Below are 22,847 nucleotides of genomic sequence, written 5' to 3'. Positions count from 1 at the left end.
CAGGCACATTATATTCCCAAGTCCTCTAGGGCTATAAATGATATCTGCCCTGAACAAATGTTGGTGTGGTAATTGAAGGAGAATTCATAAAAGGGTAGACTTTCAAGAAGCCAATGCAAAGACGTAAATTTTACACACTGTTTTAAAGAAAAAAGCAGATGAAAAGATGCTCAACATCACTTATTAGTATTGAAATGCAAATCTAAACTACAACTAGGTATTACCTTGCACCAGCCAGAATGACCATTATCAACAAGTCTACAGTGAATATATGCTGGGTAGGACATTAAGCAAAGGGAACCCTCTCAGGCTGTTACTGGAATTTAAATTGGTAACAGCCACTATGGAGAACAGTATGGAGGTTCCTTAAGTAACTAAAAAAAAAAGCTACCAAATGATCACACAACCCCATTCATGGGCATATATCCAGAGAAAGCCGTAACTTGAAGAGAGACATGTACCCTAACCTTCACTGCAGCTGTATTTACAATAGTCAGGATGTGCAAGCGACCAAAATGTCCACTGATGGGTGGATAAAAAAGATGTGGCAAATATATACAATGGACTATTACTCGGCCGTAAAAAAAGAATGAATGTCAATGGCAGTAACAGGGATGGACCTGGAGATGATCATACTAAGAGAAGTACATCAGATAGAGAAACACAGTGTGCATCACTGAGAGACGGCAGCTAACATTTATACAAATACACTACATTTTCCAAACAGAAACAGACCCACGGACTTAGAAAACAAACTTAAGGTGCCCAAAGGGGACTGGGAGAGGGAGGGATAATCAGGAGGTTGGGATCGCCAGCACTGTCGCTCAAAGTCTCCTTTGATCACAACAGTCTTGTATCTGGTGCAGTCAACACTAGCTCCTTCTGTAAAGAGGAAACTGATTTTCATAAAACCAAATGAGTATCATTCTTTTGATAAGAGAAAAAATAGACCATTTTCATAAGTTAATTTTGAAATTCAGTGTTAGGATATAAAAATAATATACTTTCTTGGGCCCCATGAATGGTTTTTAATAATAAATTAAAAATTTTCCCTTTTTTGGAGGAACATCAAAAATGTGACCTGTAAAATGAATTTCGACCTTAATAACATGGATGCAATAGCTGTTTGTACTGCAAACAATCACCATTTCCTTCATACCTTGGTGCTTCCGTTTCCTGTGACCAACACGTGGAACAGGTCTGTAACATAACCGCTAAGCACGTCCTGGTGGTCATTGGTCACTGTCATGTTTGTTAACAACCTCAGCCCAGCCAGTTGCACAGCAGAGTTCAGGGGGCCAGAGATGACATCCTCACAGACTTGACTGATGTATACCTGGCGGTGGGAAAAAGGGGGTCTTCTTAGAATCTCCAACACTTTCCTATTAAACCGTAACTCTTGCACAGTGGAATCATGTGATTGTTTAGGATGAGACCGACTCTTTAAGAAAGATGGCATTTCTATCAAGACCTCAAACTTGGGTAATTTTTTTTTTTTTAAGTTCCCTAATTAATAGCAGGCACTGAGCACTTTACAGATATACGCACTTCAGCCCTAAGACAACTAATGAGACAGTGGTATTATGGTCATTTTATAGACGGGGACTGTAAACCCTTCAAGAAGCTTGGATTCTCTGCCCAGACAGTGGAGCAATGTCCAGACCCAGAGACCATGCTCTCAACACTAGTGGGGGGCCTCCCAATTCTGTCTACCTTTCTGTCTGGGCATGTCAGGATAAGGAGGAAGATCTGTGGGGACATTCTGTACCACAGTCTGTACCTGAACTGTAGGATCTAGGGGCACATCATGTTAGAGTAAAGAACTGGAGAGGGACACTAAATAGAGCTTTTCTTCAGAGCTCTTTCTTTTATGAGTAAGCAGAGGCAAACTCTATTTGGTCCAAGGTTGTTATTTATGACGTATATATAGATGAATTACTCCTTTATAATGTTGTAAACCACCACCTGCTAAAAGTAATGCAACGCTAGTTGTATGCCCATGTCACACATGATAGATCTAGACTAAATCTAGGGGGACAGAGAATTTCCTGAAACTCTATTTTCTATGTCTGGCCACAAGCCTTCCAGCTTGAAAAAATTATGTCTCACAAGTAATTGGTATTCACCTAAGTCTGAACTTCATCAAAGTTCTAATCGGTAAGAAAAATTCCCTAATATAAAACGGTAAGGAATCACCAACTGTCCCATAAGCCAGTACTAACTTTAAAAAATTTCCAAATGTATTCATGTTACCACAGAAACGAAAATGATGGCAGTGAAGCAAATTGCGTAAGTAAAACAGATTAAATTTTTAATCTGGTTTCAAAATCCAAATGATATTTACAAACCAATCTGTCCTGGGTTACAATTTCATTATGCATCCATCCTTTTAAAAAATGGCATTTCCTTAGCTTAAAATCATATATTTTTATAGGATGCTCCTATCTTTCCAAGAAATTCCCAAAACATGCTGAGCATTTACATCCTTATTGGCTCTGAATCTTTTCTTCACTTCAGTTCTAGCAACAAGATTACCAAACAGGCCACCTCAGTTATTCCTGGAGTTTGCCTACCTCACCTTGCTCCTTTCTCTTGGGATTCCCTCCTTCCTCAACTCTGGCTGTAGAAACCTTGGACAGTTTTATGAGCCAGCTCGGGCTCTACCTTTACAGAAACTTCTGAATGAAAACTCTCCTTTCTCTTTATTTGACAATATTTTACTTGCATTTTTCCTTAAAGTATTTCATCATGTTCTGCCTTGATTTACAAATCTTTTTGGACTTGCCTTATCCCTCTTTCTAGCTTTCTTACAACAAGAGTCGATCATGTTCATTTCTAAACTCTGCAACACAGAGCACGAGCTCAATAAAAGTTGAATTAACGTTATTTCCTAACTTATTGTGTCTTTCTGCTGATATTATCTGACTTTGGCCCGGTTCCTTTTTCACACTTGATTAAACTGAACGTCAAATTGAAAAGTCCACGGCACTTCTTACTGGCTGGTTGAGGTGCCTTCCTCCTCTTATTCTGCATAAAAAATGAGCAGAAGACCTGAAGAGACATTTTCCCAAAATGGTCAATAGGTTTACAAAAAGATGGTCAACATCACTAATCATCAGGGAAATGCAAATCAAAACCACAGTGAAATATCACCTCACACTTATTAGAATGGTTATTATCAAAAAGTCAAGAAGTAACAAGGATTGGCAAGAAGAGAGAAAGGAATCCTTGTGTACTGCTGGTGGTTAGTGCGGCCATTATGGAAACCAGTATGGATATTCTTCAAAAAATTAAAAATAGAACTGTCATATGGTCCAGCATCCCACTTTTGGGTATGGATCCAAAGGAAACAAAATCACTCTCTCAAAGCAGTATCGGTGCCGCCATGTTCATTGCAGCATGAGTCACAATAGCCAAGACACAGAAATAACCTAAATGTCAACTTATGGACAAATGGATAAAGGAAATGTAATCTGTATATACAATGGAATACTGTTCACTACAAAAAAAGAAGGAAATTCTGCTATTTGTGAAAAATGGATGGACTGAGGGCATTATGCTAAGTGAAATAAGTCAGAGAAGACAAAAATCTTATATGTGGAATATGAAAAAGTCAGATTCATAGAAACAGAGAGTAGCATGTTCAGGTGAAGGAAATGGGGAGATTCTGATCTAAGTATATAAACTTAAAAATTATAAAATGAATACGTTCTGGGGTCTAACGTATAGCAAGATAACTATACTTCACAATACTATACTGGATACTTGCATGCTAAGAGTAGATCTCCAATGCTCTCACCACACGCACACACACAGGTAATTATGAGCTACTGCTATAGTGCATGCATGCTAAGTCGCTTCGGTCATGTCCAGCTCTTGTGCCTCTATGGACCACAGACCACCGGGTTCCTCTGTCAGTGGGCTTCTCCAGGAAAGAATACTGAAGCGGGTTGCCGTGCCATCCTCCAGGGGATCTTTCCAACCTAGGGACTGAACCGCGTTTGTTGTGTCTAGCTGCACTGGCAGGCAGGCTGTTCACCGCTAGCACCACCTGCAAGCCCACGCTATGCAGCAGTGGTAATCATTTTGCAATATATACATGTATCAAATCATGTTTTATACCTTAAACTTATACAATATTTATGTTGATTATATCTCAATGAAACCAGAAATAATAAATCTGGCTTTATAATAAATTCAATAATAAATTCTTGGCTAAAAGCTATAAAGTATGGTCTACTAAAATTTCATTACTTACCTTTTTTTCCTCTCTCATTTATTAGAAAACCTTACCTTTTGTAGTTTAAGGTAACTTACCTTTATCTTGATTTGATTTTCAACATTCACACTCAGGTTATTCAGTGCATTTAAAGCTTTTTCTTTAATACTCTGATTGGGATTGTTGATTTTGCTTCCAACAATTGGAATACCACCCAATTCACGAATAACGATCTAGGAGGAAAAAAACAGAACCATGACTTCAATATGCAACCTCCCCTTTATTACATTCTTTGCATCTACAAATACAAATAAAAATTAATGACTCTTCAGAAATAATGTTCCCATATACAACCTCTAATTCCTATTTTTTAAAAAAGTTTACTAACCATAATTTTACAGCTTAAGAAAGTAACTGAAAATAAATTATTAATATATGTAATATTTAAACTATAGCATGGAGATATACAATGAAGATTTGTAGAGCTACTACAGTGATCTCAGAGTAATTTACAAACAAAATAATTCTACTATGAAATAAGTTATCTCTCTCTTACAAGGCAATTTGGAAATGCATTAAGATTTAGAACAAAACCAGTGTTTTCTGAAATGAATACTTTGGAATACTAATCCCTCAAGATGTAAACAGATGTTCCATTTTTAAAAAGGAGATTTGGGACTTAGCTAGTGGTACAGTGGTTAAGAGACCACCTGCTAATGCGGGGGACACAGGTTCAGTCCCTGGTTGGGAAGATTCACATGCCATGGAGCAACTACAGCCGCATGCCACAACTCTGGGCCCACAGGCTGCAACTCCTGACGTCCGCGCACCTAGAGCCTGTGCTCCCCAACAAGAGGAGCCACCGCAATGAAAAGCCCGTGTTCATAGCAAATAGAGAAAACCCGCGTGCAGCAACGAAGACCAAGTGCAACCAAAAGTCTCATTTAAAAAAGTAGGTTTCATAGATAAGTAAGTTTGAGAAACTCTGGTTATAACAAGAGTAAACATGTCTCTTTACTGTGATGCAATCCTATGGTCATGTGATTGGAATCTCCAAGAGCAGAGTATTGAATATTGTACTTCTATAAAGTTTATCCAAAAAGAAGATCATTTTTCAATTGTGGGAGGGGAGGAACACTTATTAACATCCTGAAGAATTGAAGTTCCACAAAGTTTGGAAACGATGCCCAAATTTTCAAAGGAAAAATAATCTGGGGATTTCTCACAGCCAACTGCAACACTAAATATTATGTGCCTTCATCTCAACATTGAAAGAGGCATAATGCTTCATTTCCTATAAGAAAAATAAGCTGAAAATGACTCCTGTCAGGTCAAAACATGCTGTTCTATCAAGAAAAGAGATAAAGAAGCTTTCCCTCTGCAATTTCAGGTTCTTCCTAAGGACTTGTGGTTACTAGGAGACAGTCTTAAAAAAAAACAAAATTGTACTATAAAAGCGGATGAAAGCACCGTAACTGATGACAAGGGACAGCAACTCCTATTACCCAAGAAAGTACGTGTTCACCAGTGGCTTCTCACCTACTCTGACCATAGTTCGTTTCAAAGGAATATAAAACTATGGCATCAGAAATACCCTCGATATAGGCATGCTAATAAGCTAGTCACCATCTGTTGTTTTCGTCTGCCTGGCAGCCCTCTTTCTACGGGGAGAGACACATCACCTCCTCTGTCCCATACAGTTCCTGCGAGACTGCTGGTCACCTGTGTTCACACCCTCCCTGCTGTTTCTGTCTGCATGTGAGCCAGGACCCGCTAATCATGGCCCGGGCCAGCCTGACAATCGAGCCAAAAGGTTGGCACTTGATACTGGTAGAGTAACTCCACCTTTTAGATCATGAGGCTCAAACAAGAAAGCTTGAGAGGCCAGTGGCTTTCATTCCATCCCTGTGAAGAAAACCTCTTTGTGGCCAGAGAGACAAAAATCATTACACAAAAAGAAGTAGGGGCAAGCAGTCAAAAGACAGTGAAAGAGAGAGAGAGGTCTGATAATGCTTTCTGTAACCTTGATCTCTAGTCACACTTGTGTCTCAAACCAAAGCTATCCTTGGACATCCAAGTTAACCGAGCTCAGTATTTTCCCTTTTCATTTTAAAATAACCTAAGTTGAGGTCTGTCACTTATAACGGAGATGTACATAATACACACATATTCCTTATATCTCCCTATAAATCTCTAGAGCTAACCTTGACATGATGGATAAAGATGGACTGAAATGAAGTATAAATTCAAAATTTTGCATTCATGCCAAGGTTAACAAAGGGCATTAGCTGCAAATAATGACAAAAACTGTTTTACTCTTTCTCCACGGAAGGTTGGGGGGAAGTAGAAGCCATTTACATTTACACTGGTCCATGGTTGTCGGAGTGTGGTCCAGGGAGCACCTGCTTCACAACCATCCTTGTCAGCCCTTGTACAATGTAAAGCACGTACTTAAATGTCAGATGCTTCTGTTGCTCTACTGCAACCCTGCTGAGTTGTGAATAATTGAAAAGGCCATGCAATAATACTAAGTGTTGATTAGATACACTTATTACAAACACGATGCTGGGACCAACTTCACAGATATACTAGGCTATGCTTTTCAGAAGTAAACAAACATTATTCTGTAGATATCCATAACCACACTATATATAGATGAAAAACTTGAGGCTCTGGGATGTTACGTAACTTATCAGACTCACAATTACTGCCGGTGTGTGAGAATGGGAGGAGCGTGTTTAGAGACTAGGGTACTCACTTGGTTGGCCGAAAAGGCTGCATTGTTACCCAGAGTGACCAAAGCTCGTTCGATAATGACAGGATCCTCAGTCGATTCAAGCAGGTAAAGGAGTTTCTGAACTTGTTCAGCATTTAGGGTGTCATCATATGATCCACTGGTTAAGTCTTCTACATAAGAATAAAGTTATTTAAAGTTCATTTAAAATCAATATAAGACTTAAAAGGAAAATCCTGAATCATATTCTGATGCCAAGCACCGTTTTGAGCACGTTATATACCTTAACTCATTTAATTGTCAAGTGATCTCTCAGAAGAAGATACTATTATGATTCTCAATTTACAGATGGAATACTGAGCCTTATAGGTATTAAGAAATTAGCCCATGGTCCTGGTACTTCTCTTTTCTTTTAGTAAGGCTCTGCATGCCCACAGCATTTTCTGTTTCTTCTAAAATCAGGCACCCCATCCAGTGGAGCACTTCCCACAGGCATAGCTTCAGTAAGAAACAGAATTTGCATTTGGGAGACCTGCTCCGATCAGAGGCCAGAGGGAAAGCTACGTGAGGGACCCGATCGTGCTGCCGGTGAGGTGATTTTGTTCAGTTTCTGGGAGCAAGGGTGACGACTGTGATGCTGGAAGAACAGTGCAGCTGGGGGTGATGACAGAAGCTGTCGTTCTAAGGGAACGCGCGAGCAGTCAAATGCTGGATCTGCTCAGGAAGTTTTGAAGTTTAAAGCTTGGACCTTTTAAAAAAATCCTCTTTACAGAAATCTCCACAGGAAAACATAAACCATTTGTATAATGCAGTCACTGTGTTATAAACATAGAACATGATTCTTTCCAAATTAAGCTACAAATACAGACCAGACAGCACAAGCGTCCATAATACACTGCCCTCCGTGGAGTTGGGGCGGGGTGTTGCAATTTACAATAGGTGCTGCTGTATGGTACCATAGCTGTGCTCATCTATATGCTGATGACTCCTCAATCCTAACCCCCAAGTTAGAACTCTATTTCCAGAGCTTAAATTATATAAATCAACTTACTAACTGGCACTTCAATTTAGGTACCTTAAAGACACCTCAAACTAACTGTACTCTATCCTGAATACATTGCCCTCCCACACAAATCTACTAGGCTTCAAAATCTCTACCTCACTGAATGAGACCACTATCTACCCGGTTTCCCAAACCAAGGGCATCTTTGCTTTATACTTCTCTCTCACCACCCATGATAATTCATCAAATCCTAAAAAATAAAATGTGTCTCAAATTATTAAATTTATCATCTTTGGATACTGGGATTACAAATGACTTATTTTCTACCCCATGCTCATGAATTCTTTCTTGTTTTTTCTTTTTCTTTTCTTTTTTTTACAATAAACACATATTATTATATTAAAATAGAATATATTGCTTAAAGAGGAATCACAGACAAATATGAGGTAAATGTACAAGCTTAGATTATGAGAACCAAAAGGTGATCTGATGTCCTGAAGAAGCCAAATAAGAAATCAACTATTAGGAAAATCTAAAAGCCAAAGAGGGAGCAGATTCTCACTCCCATGTCCTATAATCAGAACCTCTGGACCATGCTTTTACTCCTGAACCCACTACCCACCTCATCTACACCTTATAGAATTATTTCACCCAAACAAGATTTGAAAAGGTAAGTGAAAGAATGATAAAAACACAGACTGTCATATGGAAAGACTTTTGGGGGTTCATCCAAAAGTGTTTTTACACACAAGAAAACTGAGATCAGGATCATTTAAGGATTTGCCTAACATCACACAGGAGTTAGTAGCAGAGACCAGAGAGATGAAAACACAAAGCTGCAGGCAACCCTAAGCTCTTTTGGGTCTCAGTTTTCTCAAATGTAAAATAAGGCTGGTCAAACACTACAATGATTCCAAAAGTCCCCATGCAGCCCTGAAGTTGTGTGATTTTATACATATACACATGGCATAGAAAGGATACATTTAATGCATTCATACCTCCAAACTATTTCAAAGTCTACAACTTCCTCATACATTTTCCCACAAACCATTAAAAAGTTTTATAGGTATATAAATTATTAATGAATAGCCAAATAAAATTTTATAGAGAAAAGGGTAATTTTCTCTTGAAAGAAGGAGGTGTAATGTGGTAGTTAAAAGTAAGCCAAGGTTAAGTCTAGTTCAAATTCCAGCTAAGCTATTTACCAGCCGAGAGACACAACCTCTCCAAGCCTCAGTTTCTTCATCTATTCCAAGGGAGTTAAGAGTGCAAAGAAGAGGAAGACAACAGAATGGGAAAGACTGGAGATCTCTTCTAAAAAAATTGGCATTATCAAGGGAACAGTTCATACAAGGATGGGCACGATAAAGAAGGGAAACAGTAAGGACCTAACAGAAGCAGAAGAGATTAAGAAGAGGTGGCAAGAATACACAGAAGAACTGTACAAAAAAGCTCTTAATGACCTGGATAACCACAATGGTGTGGTCACTCACCTAGAGCCAGACATCCTGGAGTGTGAAGGGAAGTGGAACTTAGGAAGCATTATTACAAATCAAGCTAGTGGAGGTGATGAAATTCCAGCAGAGCTATTTCAAATCCTATAAGATGATGCTGTTAAAATGCTGCACTCAATATACCAGCAAATTTGGAAAACTCAGCAGTGGCCACAGGACTGGAAAAGGTTAGTTTTCATTCCAATTCCAAAGAAGGGCAGTATCAAAGAATGTTCAAACTACCAGACAACTACACTTATTTTGCATGCTAGTAAGCTTATGCTCAAAATCCTTCAAGCCAGGCTTCAGCAGCACATGAACTGAGAACTTCCAGATGTACTCATTTCTAAAGCTGGGTTTAGAAAAGGCAGAAGAACGCGAGATCAAATTGCAAACATTCACTGGATCATAAAGAAAACATGAGAATTCCAAAAAAAAATCTAACTTTTGCTTCATTGACTACGATAAAGCCTTTGGCTGTGTAGGATCACAACTGTGAAAAATTCTTAAAGAGATGGGAATACCAGACCACCTAACTGTCTCCTGAGAAACCTGTATTCAGGTCAAGAAGCAACAGTTAGAACCTTATATGGAACAATGGGCTGGTTCCAAATTGAGAAAGGAGTACAAAAAGGCTGTATACTGTCACCCTGTTTATTTAACTTCTATGCAGAGTACATCATGTGAAATGCCAGGCTGGATGAATCACAAACTGGAATTATAATTGTCTGGAGAAATATCAACAACCTCAGATACACAGATGATACCACACTAATGGCAGAAAGCAACGAGGAACTAAAGAGCCTCTTGATGAGGGTGAAAGAGGAGAGTGAAAAAGCTGGCTTAAAACTCAACATTCAAAAAACTAAGATCATGGCATCCAGTCCCATCACTTCATGGCAAATAGAAAAGGAAAAAGTAGAAGCAGTGACAGATTTTATTTTTTGGGCTCCAAAATCACTGCAGATGGTGACTGCAGCCATGAAATTAAAAGATGCTTGCTTCTTGGAAGGAAAGCTATAATAAACTTGGATAGCATATTAAAAAACAAAAAAATCACTTTGTCTACAAAGGTCTGTCTAGTCAAAGCTATGGTTTTTCCAGTAGTCATGTACAGATATGAGTGTTGGACCATAAAGAAGGCTGAGTGCCAAAGAAATGGTGCTTTTAAATTGTGGTGCTACAGAAGACTCCTGAGAGTCTCTTGGACTGCAAGAAGATCAAACCAGTTAATCCTAAAGGAAATCAACCCTGAATATTCATTGGAAGGATTGATGCTGAAGCTCCAATACTTTGGCCATCTGATGCAAAGAGTCGACTCATTAGAAAAGACTCTGATGCTGGGAAAGACTGAAAGCAAAAGAAGAGGGTGGCAGAGGATGAGATGGTTAAACAGCAACACTGACTCAATGGACATGAATCTGAGCAAACTGTGAGATGGTGAACCACAGAGTGCTGCAGGCCATGCAGTTGCAAAGAGTCAGACGTGACTCAGTGACTGAATAACAACAGTGCCAGCCTTAGGGCATTTTTATGTCTCTTGATACATATCCAAGAGTGGAACTGCTGGATCATATGGTAGTCTCATTTTTAGTTTTATGAGGAAGTTCCATGCTGTTTTTGACAGTGGCTGCACCAATTTACACTCTCACTAACGGCGTATGATGATTCCCTTTTCTCACATCCTCACCAGCATGTTATTTATGGCCTTTTTGATGACAGCCATTCTGACAGGTGTGAGATGACATATCATTGTGGTTTTAATTGGCATCTAATAATTAGCAATGTTGAGTATCTTTTCATATGCCTGCTGCCCAATTAAGTGGGAGATGGGCTCAAATCAATAAAATTATAAATGAAAAAGAAGTTAAAACTGATATCACAGAAATACAAAGGATCATAAAAGACTACTACAAGTTACTACATGCCAATAAAACGGACAACCTCTTGGAAAAGTACCATGTCCCGAGACTCAGAAAATATGAACAGACCAATCCCAAGTACTGAAATTGCAACTGTGATTAAAACGCTCCCAAGAAACAAAAGTCCAGGACCAGATGGCTTCATAAGCAAATTCTACCAAGTGGGATTTATCCTAGGGATGCAACATTCCTCAACATACACAAATCAATCAATGTGATACACCACTTCAACAAACTAGTAAAAAACATTATGACCATCTCAATAGATGCAGAAAAAGCTTTTGACAAAATTCAATACCTGTTTGTGATTTAAAAAACAAACAAACAAAAAAAAAACTCTCTAGAAAGGGGGCAGAGAGAGAAACTCCCCCACCCATATACATTTAGGATGGGCTCACTTATATCTGACTCTGCAACCCCATGGACTACAGCCCACCCAGCTCCTCTGTCCATGGAATTTTCCAGGCAAGAATACTGGAATGGGTTGCCATTTCTTACTCCAGGGGATCTTCCCGACCTAGGGATTGAACCTGCGTCTCTTCTGTCTCTTGCATTGGCAGGTGGGTTCTTTACTACTGTACCACCTGGGAAGCCCAACATAATAAAGGCCACATATGACAAATTCACAGTAAACATCCTTCTCAATGGTGAAAACCAAAGGCATTTCCTTTAAGGTCAGGAACCAGACAAAGATATCCACTCTCATCACTATTATTCAAATGATTTATAAAGGCATATCCATGGGCAATCAGAGAAGAAAAAGGAAGAAAAGGAATCCAAAGAGGAAGAAAAGAAGTAAAATTCACTGTTTGCCGATGACATGATACTATACTTTGGAATTCCTAAAGACGTTACCAGAAAACTACTAAAGCTCATCAATGAATTTGGTTAAGTTTCAGGATACAAAATTTAAAAATGGAAATCTGTCACATTTCTATACACTAGCAAAGAAAGATCAGAACAACAAATTAAGGAAAAAATGCCATTTGCCTTCACATCACAAAGAATAAAATACCAAGAAACAAACCTACCTGAGGAGATAAAAGACCTGTACTTTGAAAAGTATAAGACTGATAAAAGATACTGAAGATGACACAAACAGATGGAAAGATAAACCAGGTTCCTGGGTTGGACGAATCAGTATCATTAAAATGACTATACTAAGCCAAGCAATCTACCAATTAAATCCAATACCTATCAAACTACCAATGGCATTTTTCACAGAATTAGAACAAAATTTTTTTTACAATCTGTATGGAAACACAGAAGACCCTAAATAGTCAAACCAATCTTGAGAAAGAAAAAAATGGAGCTGGAGGCATCAAGTTTCTTGACTTCAGACTATACTACAATGCTAGAGTCATCAAAACAATGTTACTGGCACAAAAGCAGAAATATAGATCAATGGAACAGGATAAAACTTCAGAGATAAACCCGTGCACTGATGTGCTGTGTTTTGCTTAGTTGCTCAGTCATGTCTGACTCTTTGCAACTCCATGGACTGCAGTCCAGCAGACTCCTCAGTCCATGGGGTTCTCCAGGCAAGAATACTGGAATGGGATGCCATGCCCTCCTCCAGGGGATTGTTCCAACCCAGGGATCGAACCCAGGTCTCCCACATTGCAGGCAGATTCTTTACCGTCTGAGCCACCAGGGAAGCCCCATGCACCAATGGTCAACTACAAAAAGGGGGCAACAATGTACAATACAGAGAAAACACAGTCTCTTTAACATGGGGTGCTGGGCAAACTGGACAGCAACACGTTGAAGGATGAAATTAGAACACTCCCTAACACCATGCACAAAAATAAACTCAAAATCTAAATGCAAGTCCAGATACTATAAAACCTAAGAGGAAAATCTAGGTAGAATTCTCTCTGATACCTATTGCAGCAATATTATTTTTGAATCACCTCCTAGAGTAATGAAAGTAAAAACAAAAATAAAACCATCAAGAAAACAAGACAACCCACAGAATAGGAGAAAATACTTGAAAACTAAGCAACTGACAAGGGGTTAGTCCCCAAAATACACAAACAGCTCATGCAGCTCAGTATTTAAAAAAAGAAAAAACCTAACCAAAAAAATGGGCGGAGGATCTAAATAGACATTTCTCCAAAGACAGACAGATGGCCGAAAAGCACATAAAAAGATACTCACCATCGCTAATTATTAGAGAAATACAAATCAAAACTACGTGAAGTGTCATCTCAGTCTTGTCAGAATGGCCATCATCAAAAAATCTACAAACAAAAATGCCGCAGAGGGTTTGGAGAAAAGGGCCTCGTCCTATACACTGTTGGTGGGAATGCAAATCGGTACAACCACTGTGGAGAACAGAATGGAGGTTCCTTAAAAAACTGAAAATACTGCTACCATATGATCTAGCAAGCCCACTCCTGGGTATATATCTGCAGAAAGTAATTCAAAAAGGTATGTGTACCCCACTGTTCACTGCAGCACTATTTACAATAGCCAAGACATGGAAGTAACCAAAATGCCCATCCACAAAGGAATAGAGAAAGATGTGGTACATATATACAATGGAATATTACTTAGCTATAAAAGAGAATGAAATAATGCCATTTGCACTAACATTTCTTTGGATGACCTAGAGATGATCACTCTGAAACCGTGTACAAGCCCATGTCCTCGTCTTTTGAAGTAAAATGCTTACTCAACAGTTAATGATTGGGAAATGGGAAGAAGAAACAAAGAACAGCTGTTGGGCTAAGGAACTGGTAACAATTTAGACTATAATCCTGCCACATAACAGAATCACCAAACTCCCAGTTCCTTGAAAGATACAGATAAAGGCCTGACACACATTCCCACTGTTTTTACAGAAAGCAGATGGAGACTGCTTACCACAAGAACACACACCCTAGACTGTGTTCTTGGCAGAGCCAGGAAAATTAAAAAAAAAAAAAAAAAAAATCAAACTTACGGTTACCAAAGGGGAAAGGCAGGGAGAAGGGATAAATTAGGAGACTGGAATTAACACACTACTATATATAAAATAGATGCTCAACAACGATCTACTGTGTAGCATAGGGAACTTAATATTTTGTAATAACCTAGATAGGAAGAGAATCTGAAAAAGAAGGGATATATGTAAAACTGAATCACTTTGCTGTACACCTGAAACTAACACATACTGTGAATCAACTATACTCCAACATAAAAAAAAAAAAAATTAAAAAACATCTTATAAAGCTGATTTGGTGGTGCTGAACTCAGCTTTTGCTTGTTTCTAAAATTTTCATTCTTTCCATCAAATCTGAGCAACAGCCTTGCCAAGTAGGTTTTTCCTTTTCATGACTTTATATATATTGTCCCACTTCCCTCTGGTATGCAGAGTTTGTGCTGAAAAGTTAGCTGATAAACATACTCGAATTTGCTTGCATGGAACTTGATGCTTTTCCCTCGGAGCTTTTAATATTCTCTCTCTATCTTACTTTTTGCTATTTTAATTACAATGTGTCTTGGTGTGATCCTCTTTCAGTTCAGTTCAGTTCAGTCACTCAATTGCGTCCAACTCTTTGCAACCCCATGGACCGCAGCACACCAGGCCTCCCTGTCCATCACCAACTCCCGGAGTTTACCCAACTCATGTCCACTGAGTCGGTGATGCCATCCAAGCATCTCATCCTCTGTTGTCCCTTTCTCCTCCTGCCCCCAATCTTTTCCAGCATCAGGGTCTTTACAAATAAGTCAGTTCTTCGCATCAGGTGGCTCAAGTACTGGAGTTTCAGCTTCAACATCAGTCCTTCCAATGGACACCCAGGACTGATCGCCTTTGGGTGATCCTGTTTAGAAGTCTCTCTGCTTCCCGGACTTGGACGTCTGTTTCCTTTCCCAGGTTAGGAGGGATTTCAACTATTATGTCTTATAAATATGTTCTTTGCCCCTTTCTCTTTTTCTCCTTCCAGGACACCGTGATTGAGGGGTGCCCAACCTTGGGGATCTAATGCCTGATGATCTCAGGTGAAGCTGATGCAATAACAGAAATAAAGTGCACAATAAGTGCAATGTGCCTGGATTATCCCAAAACCACCAACTGCCCATATTCATGAAAAACTGTCTTCTATGAAACTGGTCCCTGGTGCCAAAAAGTTTAGGGACTGCTGCCATAATGTGAATATTAGTATGCTTAATGTTGTCCCAGAGGTCTCTCAAACTACTTTTTTTTACCCCTGTTCAGCTTCAATAATTGCCACTATATTGTCTTCAAGCTCACTATTCTACTGTTTTTTTGTAGTATATGTTTAAAATCAGTTATTGTCTTTTTCAGCTCTGTTTGGGTCTTCTTTACATCTTCTAATTTGCTAAACTTCTCACTGTACTCATCCATTCTTCTCCCAAGTTCTTTAATCATCTTTATCATTATTTCAGACACTTTATTGGGCAGACTGCCTATCTCCACTTCATTTAGTCCTTCTGGGGTTTTATCTTGTTTCTTCTTTGGAATATGTTCCTTTCTCACATTTTTGCCTGATTCATTGTCTTTATTTCTATTTATCTGGTATGCTGGTTACGTTTTTGACCCTGGAGAAATGGTCTTATGTAGGAGATACCCTACGGGTTCCAACAGCATACTCCTTCTGGTCACCAGAGTTCTAATCCCTAGGGGTGCTCCCTCCATGGCGGGGCATGAGTTCTTCCGCTGTGGAGGGCTGATGACTCTGGTGGTCTGGCAGGTGTGGCGGACCCTCCGTGCAGTTGGGTGCCAGGGCCGTAAGATAGTTGGCTGCAAAACTCTGGGAGTCCCAGGCCTAGTGCTGGCTCACTGGTGGGAAGAGCTTGGTTCTGGGATGAGTGACCACAGGGCTGGGGTGCCCAGGTCTAATGCTGGTCTTCTGGCGGGTGGAGTTGACTTCTGGAGTGGCCGGCTAAGAAGTGCAAAGTATCTGGCAGCTGGTGGGTGGAGTTCAGGCCCAAAGCTACCGCTGGCTCACTTAGGAGTGGATGCAGGGTCTTGGGGTTCCCAAGGTTGGTGTCAGCCCACTGGTGGGTGTCTGCTTGAATTTATAATAAAAATCACATTTTACTTTTTCAGTAAAGAAATATAAGTCTAAAAAGTTTATAGGATGGTGATGATCAAATATCCAGCATTTCAACTGATTAGTTTTTGAATTGCTATTATATCGGTGAGACAGTCAGGTATGTATGTCCCAGTTCTCCACTTAGCTTTATACTAATAAGACAGTGAAAGAATTTTAGGTTCAGTAGTTCACCATCTCTTCAAGTAAACTGAGGAGACATTACAATTCTCAAAGAAAAGTGACTACCAAATAATAACATTATAGTAAGATAAATTTCAAGACAATTGTCACCATACAGAATCATTCCAATCAGGAACATAATATGTTTTTTCCCTTTATGGACTCTATGTCCTTCATAAAAATTATCTTCGTATAGGCTTCTTGCTAGATGTGTTCCTAGTTTTTAAAGATTTTATAGCTATCATAAAATCTTTTCAATTATATTTTGAATTAGTTACTGCTTATATACAAAAAGCTATAGGGTATATTTATCTTGCATACACATTACTTTATTCAACTCTTCTTGTTTCTCAAGTTATTCAGCTTATTCTCTGAGGTTTTTCCAAATAAATCATTATGTCATTTACTAATTATACTTTTGCCTCCTTTCTAATATTTATTCAGTTTTTCCTTTCTTACCAAGCTGCCAAAGACTCCAGGACAATGCTGAATAAGAGCTGTGATATCAGGTACCCTTCTCCTGTTCTTTTTGTTTGTTTATTTTTGGCCATGCCATGTAGCATGTGGGATCTCAAAGTTCCCTGACCAGGGATCAAACCTGTGCCCCCTGCAGTGGAAGTGTGGAGCCTTAACCACTGGACCACCAGTAAAGTCCCATACTTCTCTTGTTCTTGAATTTAATAAGGATGCTAGCAGCGTTTCACCATGAAATAGAATGTTTGCTTTTGGTTTTTGATGGATGTTCCTCAACAACTTAAGAATATTTCCTTCTATTTATTCTTAACTTGCTGTTTTTATTAAAAATAATGATATTCAAATCTCTCTCTCTTTTTATTTCTTCTTGGCTATGCCACATAGCTTGTAGGATCTTAGTTCCCTGACCAGGGATTGAATCCAGGCCCTAGGCAGTGAGAGTACAGAGCTGTAACCACTGGACCACCAGGGAATTCCCCTTCAAATATCTTTCTAATGCAACTTAAAAAAAAATTGAAGTATAGCTGATTTACAAGGTTGTATCAAATGGCTTTCTAATTATGAGGTCATTATGTGCTTTTGCTTTTAATCTATTTATGCAAAAAATTACATCAATCTATTTCCCAATTTGGATCCTCCCTTTACGTCAATTTGGTCTCGGAAGGAATATTATTACCTTAATCATGTAATAGGTTTAATTTGTTAGTATTTTATTTAGTATCTGTATATCTTTATTCACAATTGAGACAGATTTACAGTCTTTTCATGCTATTCTTGCCAGCTTGCGGATCAGGTTGTTGAATGAATTGGGACTATTTCCATCTCTTTCAAGCTCTCAAGTGTTAACAGAACAGGAATTAAATTTTTCTTAAAGTTTAAGACAAACAAAAGACCGCTTGGTTCTTGTTCAAGATAGTCACATAGGAAGATCTTGAACTCACCTCCTATGTGGATACACCAAATCTTTAGCTACATACGAAACAACTGCCTGTGAACAAAATCTTGAAACTGAGGGATTCCCATACACTGGGAAATGGGTAGGAAAGGCCACCATCAACCCCACCCCTGGTTCAGGGACACACAACTGGGAAGGCACTGACCACTCCCAGCTTCCCCCTGAGGAGCAAGGGGTTTAGGGGCCCCATCTTGCGTCCCAACTTTTAAGACTTCCGCCTGAGAGATGGGTCCCCCAAAACATCTAGCTTTGAAAGTTAACAGGGCTTGCATTCACAACACTCACAAGGCTGTAGTGAATTCAGAGAGAGTAACCTAAAGGGTTTCCACAGAATCATCATGGCTGACCCCCAAGGACACAGTACAGGCAAAAGACTGAAACCAACATTTCCAATGAAAGAAACCAAGAGCAAGGCTCTCTGGGGACGGGGAGGACAGACAGGTGCCATCTTTGCATTCTCTCCCTGTCTTGCTATAGGTCACTGGTATTTCCCAGAAAGGAGTTTGTGTATGCCTCTGGTTTGGGGCTGCCACCCAAGGGACACCCCTTGATCACCTGGCTCTGGTGGTCAGTAGGGCTTATGTTCACAGATTTAATAAGACAGTAGCAAACAAGGAAACGGTACTTAGCTGGCTGCCATTCCACAGCTTAGTAAAGAAGATACAGACAGAAACACCCATCTCCCAGACTCCCCCCAAAAGAAGTACATTTGCATACTTTAAAAGTTGCTACCTTAGGGTCTGGCTTCCAATCAATCTTCATTTGGGGGTTTACTGAGAATCTCTTCTTGGGACACTGACAGCTCTTGGCACATCATCAAATACTAGGAGCTAATAAAAATAAAGCAGGTTGTTTGGACAATCACAAGTTTTGAGAAACAGCTAAGAGCTGGGGCAAGATTGAACAATAAGGTTCATCTACACAAGACCTTCAAAATGGGAAAGGTGGTTGTTTCAATCTAATACATAGAAACCAACAGAGAATCAAGCCAAATGAAGAAACAGAGGAATATGTCCAGAGCAAAGAACAAACTAAAACATCAGAAAAAATCCTAACAAAATGCAGATAAGTAATTTACCTGATAGAGAGTTCAAAGTAATGGTCATAAAGATGCATACCAAACTTGGGAGAATGAATGAACACAAGAACTTCAACAGAGGGAAAGGAAATATAAAAAACGACTATAAAAGAGTTTACTTATGGCTGATTCACAATGTTGTATGGCAGAAACCAACACAACATTGAAAAACAATTATCCTCCAATTTAAAATAAAGTTTTAAAGAAGCCACAGAGCTGAAGAATACAATAAATGAAGTGAAAAAGAAGCTAGAGGGGTTCAACTGCACACTAGATGAAGTAAAAAAAGGATCCTGGAACTCTAAATGCAGTGAAACTCATCCAATCTGAACAGAAAAATGAAAAAAGAATAAAGAAGAAGTGAAGATTTGCAGCCAAAGATGGAGAAGCTCTATACAGTCAGCAAAAACAAGACCAGGAGCTGACTGTGGCTCAGACCATTAACTCCTTATTGCCAAATTCAGACTTAAATTGAAGAAAGTAGGGAAAACCACTAGACCATTCAGGTATGACCTAAATCAAATCCCTTATGATTATACAGTGGAAGGGAGAAATAGATTTAAGGGCCTAGATCTGATAGACAGAGTGCCTGATGAGCTATGGAATGAAGTTTGTGACATTGTACAGGAGACAGGGATCAAGACCATCCCCATGGAAAAGAAATGCAAAAAAGCAAAATAGCTGTCTGGGGAGGCCTTACATATAGCTGTGAAAAGAAGAGAAGCGAAAAGCAAAGGAGAAAAGGAAAGATATAAGCATCCGAATGCAGAGTTCCAAAGAATAGCAAGAGGAGATAAGAAAGCCTTCTTCAGCGATCAATGCAAAGAAATAGAGGAAAACAACAGAATGGGAAAGACTAGGGATCTCTTCAAGAAAATCAGAGATACCAAAGGAACATTTCATGCAAAGATGGGCTCGATAAAGGACAGAAATGGTATGGACCTAACAGAAGCAGAAGATATTAAGAAGAGATGGCAAGAATACACAGAAGAACTGTACAAAAAAGATCTTCACGACCCAGATAATCACCATGGTGTGATCACTCACCTAGAGCCAGACATCCTGGAATGTGAAGTCAAGTGGGCCTTAGAAAGCATCACTACGAACAAAGCTAGTGGAGGTGATGGAATTCCAGTGGACCTATTTCAAATCCTAAAAGATGATGCTGTGAAAGTGCTGCACTCAATATGCCAGCAAATTTGGAAAACTCAGCAGTGGCCACAGGACTGGAAAAGGTCCGTTTTCATTCCAATCCCAAAGAAAGGCAATGCCAAAGAACGCTCAAACTACCGCACAATTGCACTCATCTCACACGCTAGTAAAGTAATGCTCAAAATTCTCCAAGCCAGGCTTCAGCAATATGTGAACCATGAACTTCCTGATGTTCAAGCTGGTTTTAGAAAAGGCAGAGGAACCAGAGATCAAATTGCCAACATCCGCTGGATCATGGAAAAACAAGAGAGTTCCAGAAAAACATCTATTTCTGCTTTATTGACTATGCCAAAGCCTTTGACTGTGTGGATCACAATAAACTGTGGAAAATTCTGAAAGAGATGGGAATACCAGACCACCTGATCTGCCTCTTGAGAAATTTGTATGCAAGTCAGGAAGCAACAGTTAGAGCTGGACATGGAACAACAGACTGGTTCCAAATAGGAAAAGGAGTTCGTCAAGGCTGTATATTGTCACCCTGTTTATTTAACTTATATGCAGAGTACATCATGAGAAACGCTGGACTGGAAGAAACACAAGCTGGAATCAAGACTGCCGGGAGAAATATCAATAACCTCAGATCTGCAGATGATACCACCCTTATGGCAGAAAGTGAAGAGGAACTCAAAAGCCTCTTGATGAAAGTCAAAGTGGAGAGTGAAAAAGTTGGCTTAAAGCTCAACATTCAGAAAACAAAGATCATGGCATTCGGTCCCATCACTTCATGGGAAATAGATGGGGAAACAGTGTCAGACTTTATTTTTGGGGGCTCCAAAATCACTACAGATGGTGACTGCAGCCATGAAATTAAAAGACGCTTACTCCTTGGAAGGAAAGTTATGACCAACCTAGATAGCATATTCAAAAGCAGAGATATTACTTTGCCAACAAAGGTTCGTCTAGTCAAGGCTATGGTTTTTCCTGTGGTCATGTATGGATGTGAGAGTTGGACTGTGAAGAAGGCTGAGCGTCAAAGAATTGATGCTTTTGAACTGTGTTGTTGGGGAAGACTCTTGAGAGTCCCTTGGACTGCAAGGAGATCCAACCAGTCCATTCTGAAGGAGATCAGCCCTGGGATTTCTTTGGAAGGAATGATGCTAAAGCTGAAACTCCAGTACTTTGGCCACCTCATGCGAAGAGTTGACTCATTGGAAAAGACTCTGATGCTGGGAGGGATTGGGGGCAGGAGGAGAAGGGGATGACAGAGGATGAGATGGCTGGATGGCATCACTGACTCGATGGTCGTGAGTCTGAGTGAACTCCGGGAGTTGGTGAGGGACAGGGAGGCGTGGCATGCTGTGATTCATGGGGTCTCGAAGAGTCGGACATGACTGAGTGACTAATCTGATCTGATGTGATCTGAAGATAACATCAAGTGGATCAACATTTACTTTACAGGGATCCCAAAGGGGAGAAAGAGGCAGAATATTTATTTGAAGAAATAATGGGTAAAAACTTCCCTAACCTGGGGAAGGAAAACCAGATCCATAAAGCAGAGTTACAAATAGGAGGAACAGGAGAGAACCACAAGACACATTATAATTAAAACACAAAAATTAAGAGAGGGGGGGGAGAATTTTAAAAGCAGTAAGAGAAAAACAACTTGTTACATCCAAGGAAAACCCCCATTAGAATATCAGCAGACTTTTCAGCAGAAACCTTGCAGGCCAGAAGGGAGGAGCATCACATATTCAAAATGCTTAAAGAACTGTCAACTAAGAATACTGTATCCAGTAAAGCCGCCCTTCATAACGGAGAGTTAAAGGATTTTCCAGACAAGCAAACACTGAAGGAACTCAGCACCACTGCACTGGCCTTTCCTGTGTGCTAAGTAACTAAGTCCTGTCCAACTCTTTGGGGCAGCCTGCCAGGCTCTTCTGTCCACGGGATTCTCCAGGCAAGAATACTAGAGTGGACAGCCATTCCCTTCTCCAGGGTATTTTCCCAGCCCAGGAATTTCAAACCAAGGTCTCTGTATTGCAGGCAAATTCTTTACCTTCTGAGCCATCAGGGAAGTCTCTGTTAAGGGATACACAAAATAAAGAGATGCAAACTGTGGCATCAAAAACACAAAAGCATGTGTGTTGCAGGTGGGGAGAGTAACAATGCAGAGCTTTAGAATGCATACATCAAACTGAGTTGTTATCAACTTACAAAAGACTGCTATAACCACTACATGTGAAAGTCGCTCAGTGACTTTCATGTCATGAGTCATGACTCACGACTCACCTCATGAGTCATGAGGTTGACTCTTTGCAACCTCATGGACTATACAGTCCATGGACTTCTCCAGGCAAGAATACGGGAGTAGGAGCCTCTCTCTTCTCCAGGGGATCTTCCCAACTCAGAAACTGAATCCAGGTTTCCAGCATTGCAGATGGATTCTTTGCCAGCTAAGTCACAAGGGAAGCCCAAGAATACTGGAGTGGGTAGCTTTCCCCTTCTCCAGTGTATCTTCCTGACCCAGGAATCAAATCGGGGTTTCCTGCATTGCAGGTGGATTCTTTACCAACTGAGCTATCAGGGAAGCCC

General features: G+C 39.8%; 1 protein-coding gene across 1 annotated transcript in view; it reads right to left on the bottom strand.

Moving 5' to 3' along the window:
- The window catches only part of ARMC10 (armadillo repeat containing 10), a 58,992-nt gene that overhangs the window by 21,413 nt on the left and 14,732 nt on the right, over window positions 1–22,847 (bottom strand). The window contains exons 2-4 of the mRNA XM_055590167.1: window positions 6,978–7,126; window positions 4,318–4,452; window positions 1,160–1,336 (exon numbers count right to left, since the gene is read on the bottom strand). Of these exons, the coding sequence (XP_055446142.1) occupies window positions 1,160–1,336; window positions 4,318–4,452; window positions 6,978–7,126 (461 nt within the window). The remainder of the gene's footprint in view (window positions 1–1,159; window positions 1,337–4,317; window positions 4,453–6,977; window positions 7,127–22,847) is intronic.

This window comes from Bubalus kerabau, chromosome 8 (genome assembly GCF_029407905.1).
Source record: "Bubalus kerabau isolate K-KA32 ecotype Philippines breed swamp buffalo chromosome 8, PCC_UOA_SB_1v2, whole genome shotgun sequence".
Lineage (NCBI taxonomy): Eukaryota > Metazoa > Chordata > Mammalia > Artiodactyla > Bovidae > Bubalus > Bubalus kerabau.
Note: the sequence above shows the minus strand (reverse complement) of the source record. Positions and strands in the feature narration are given on the sequence as shown.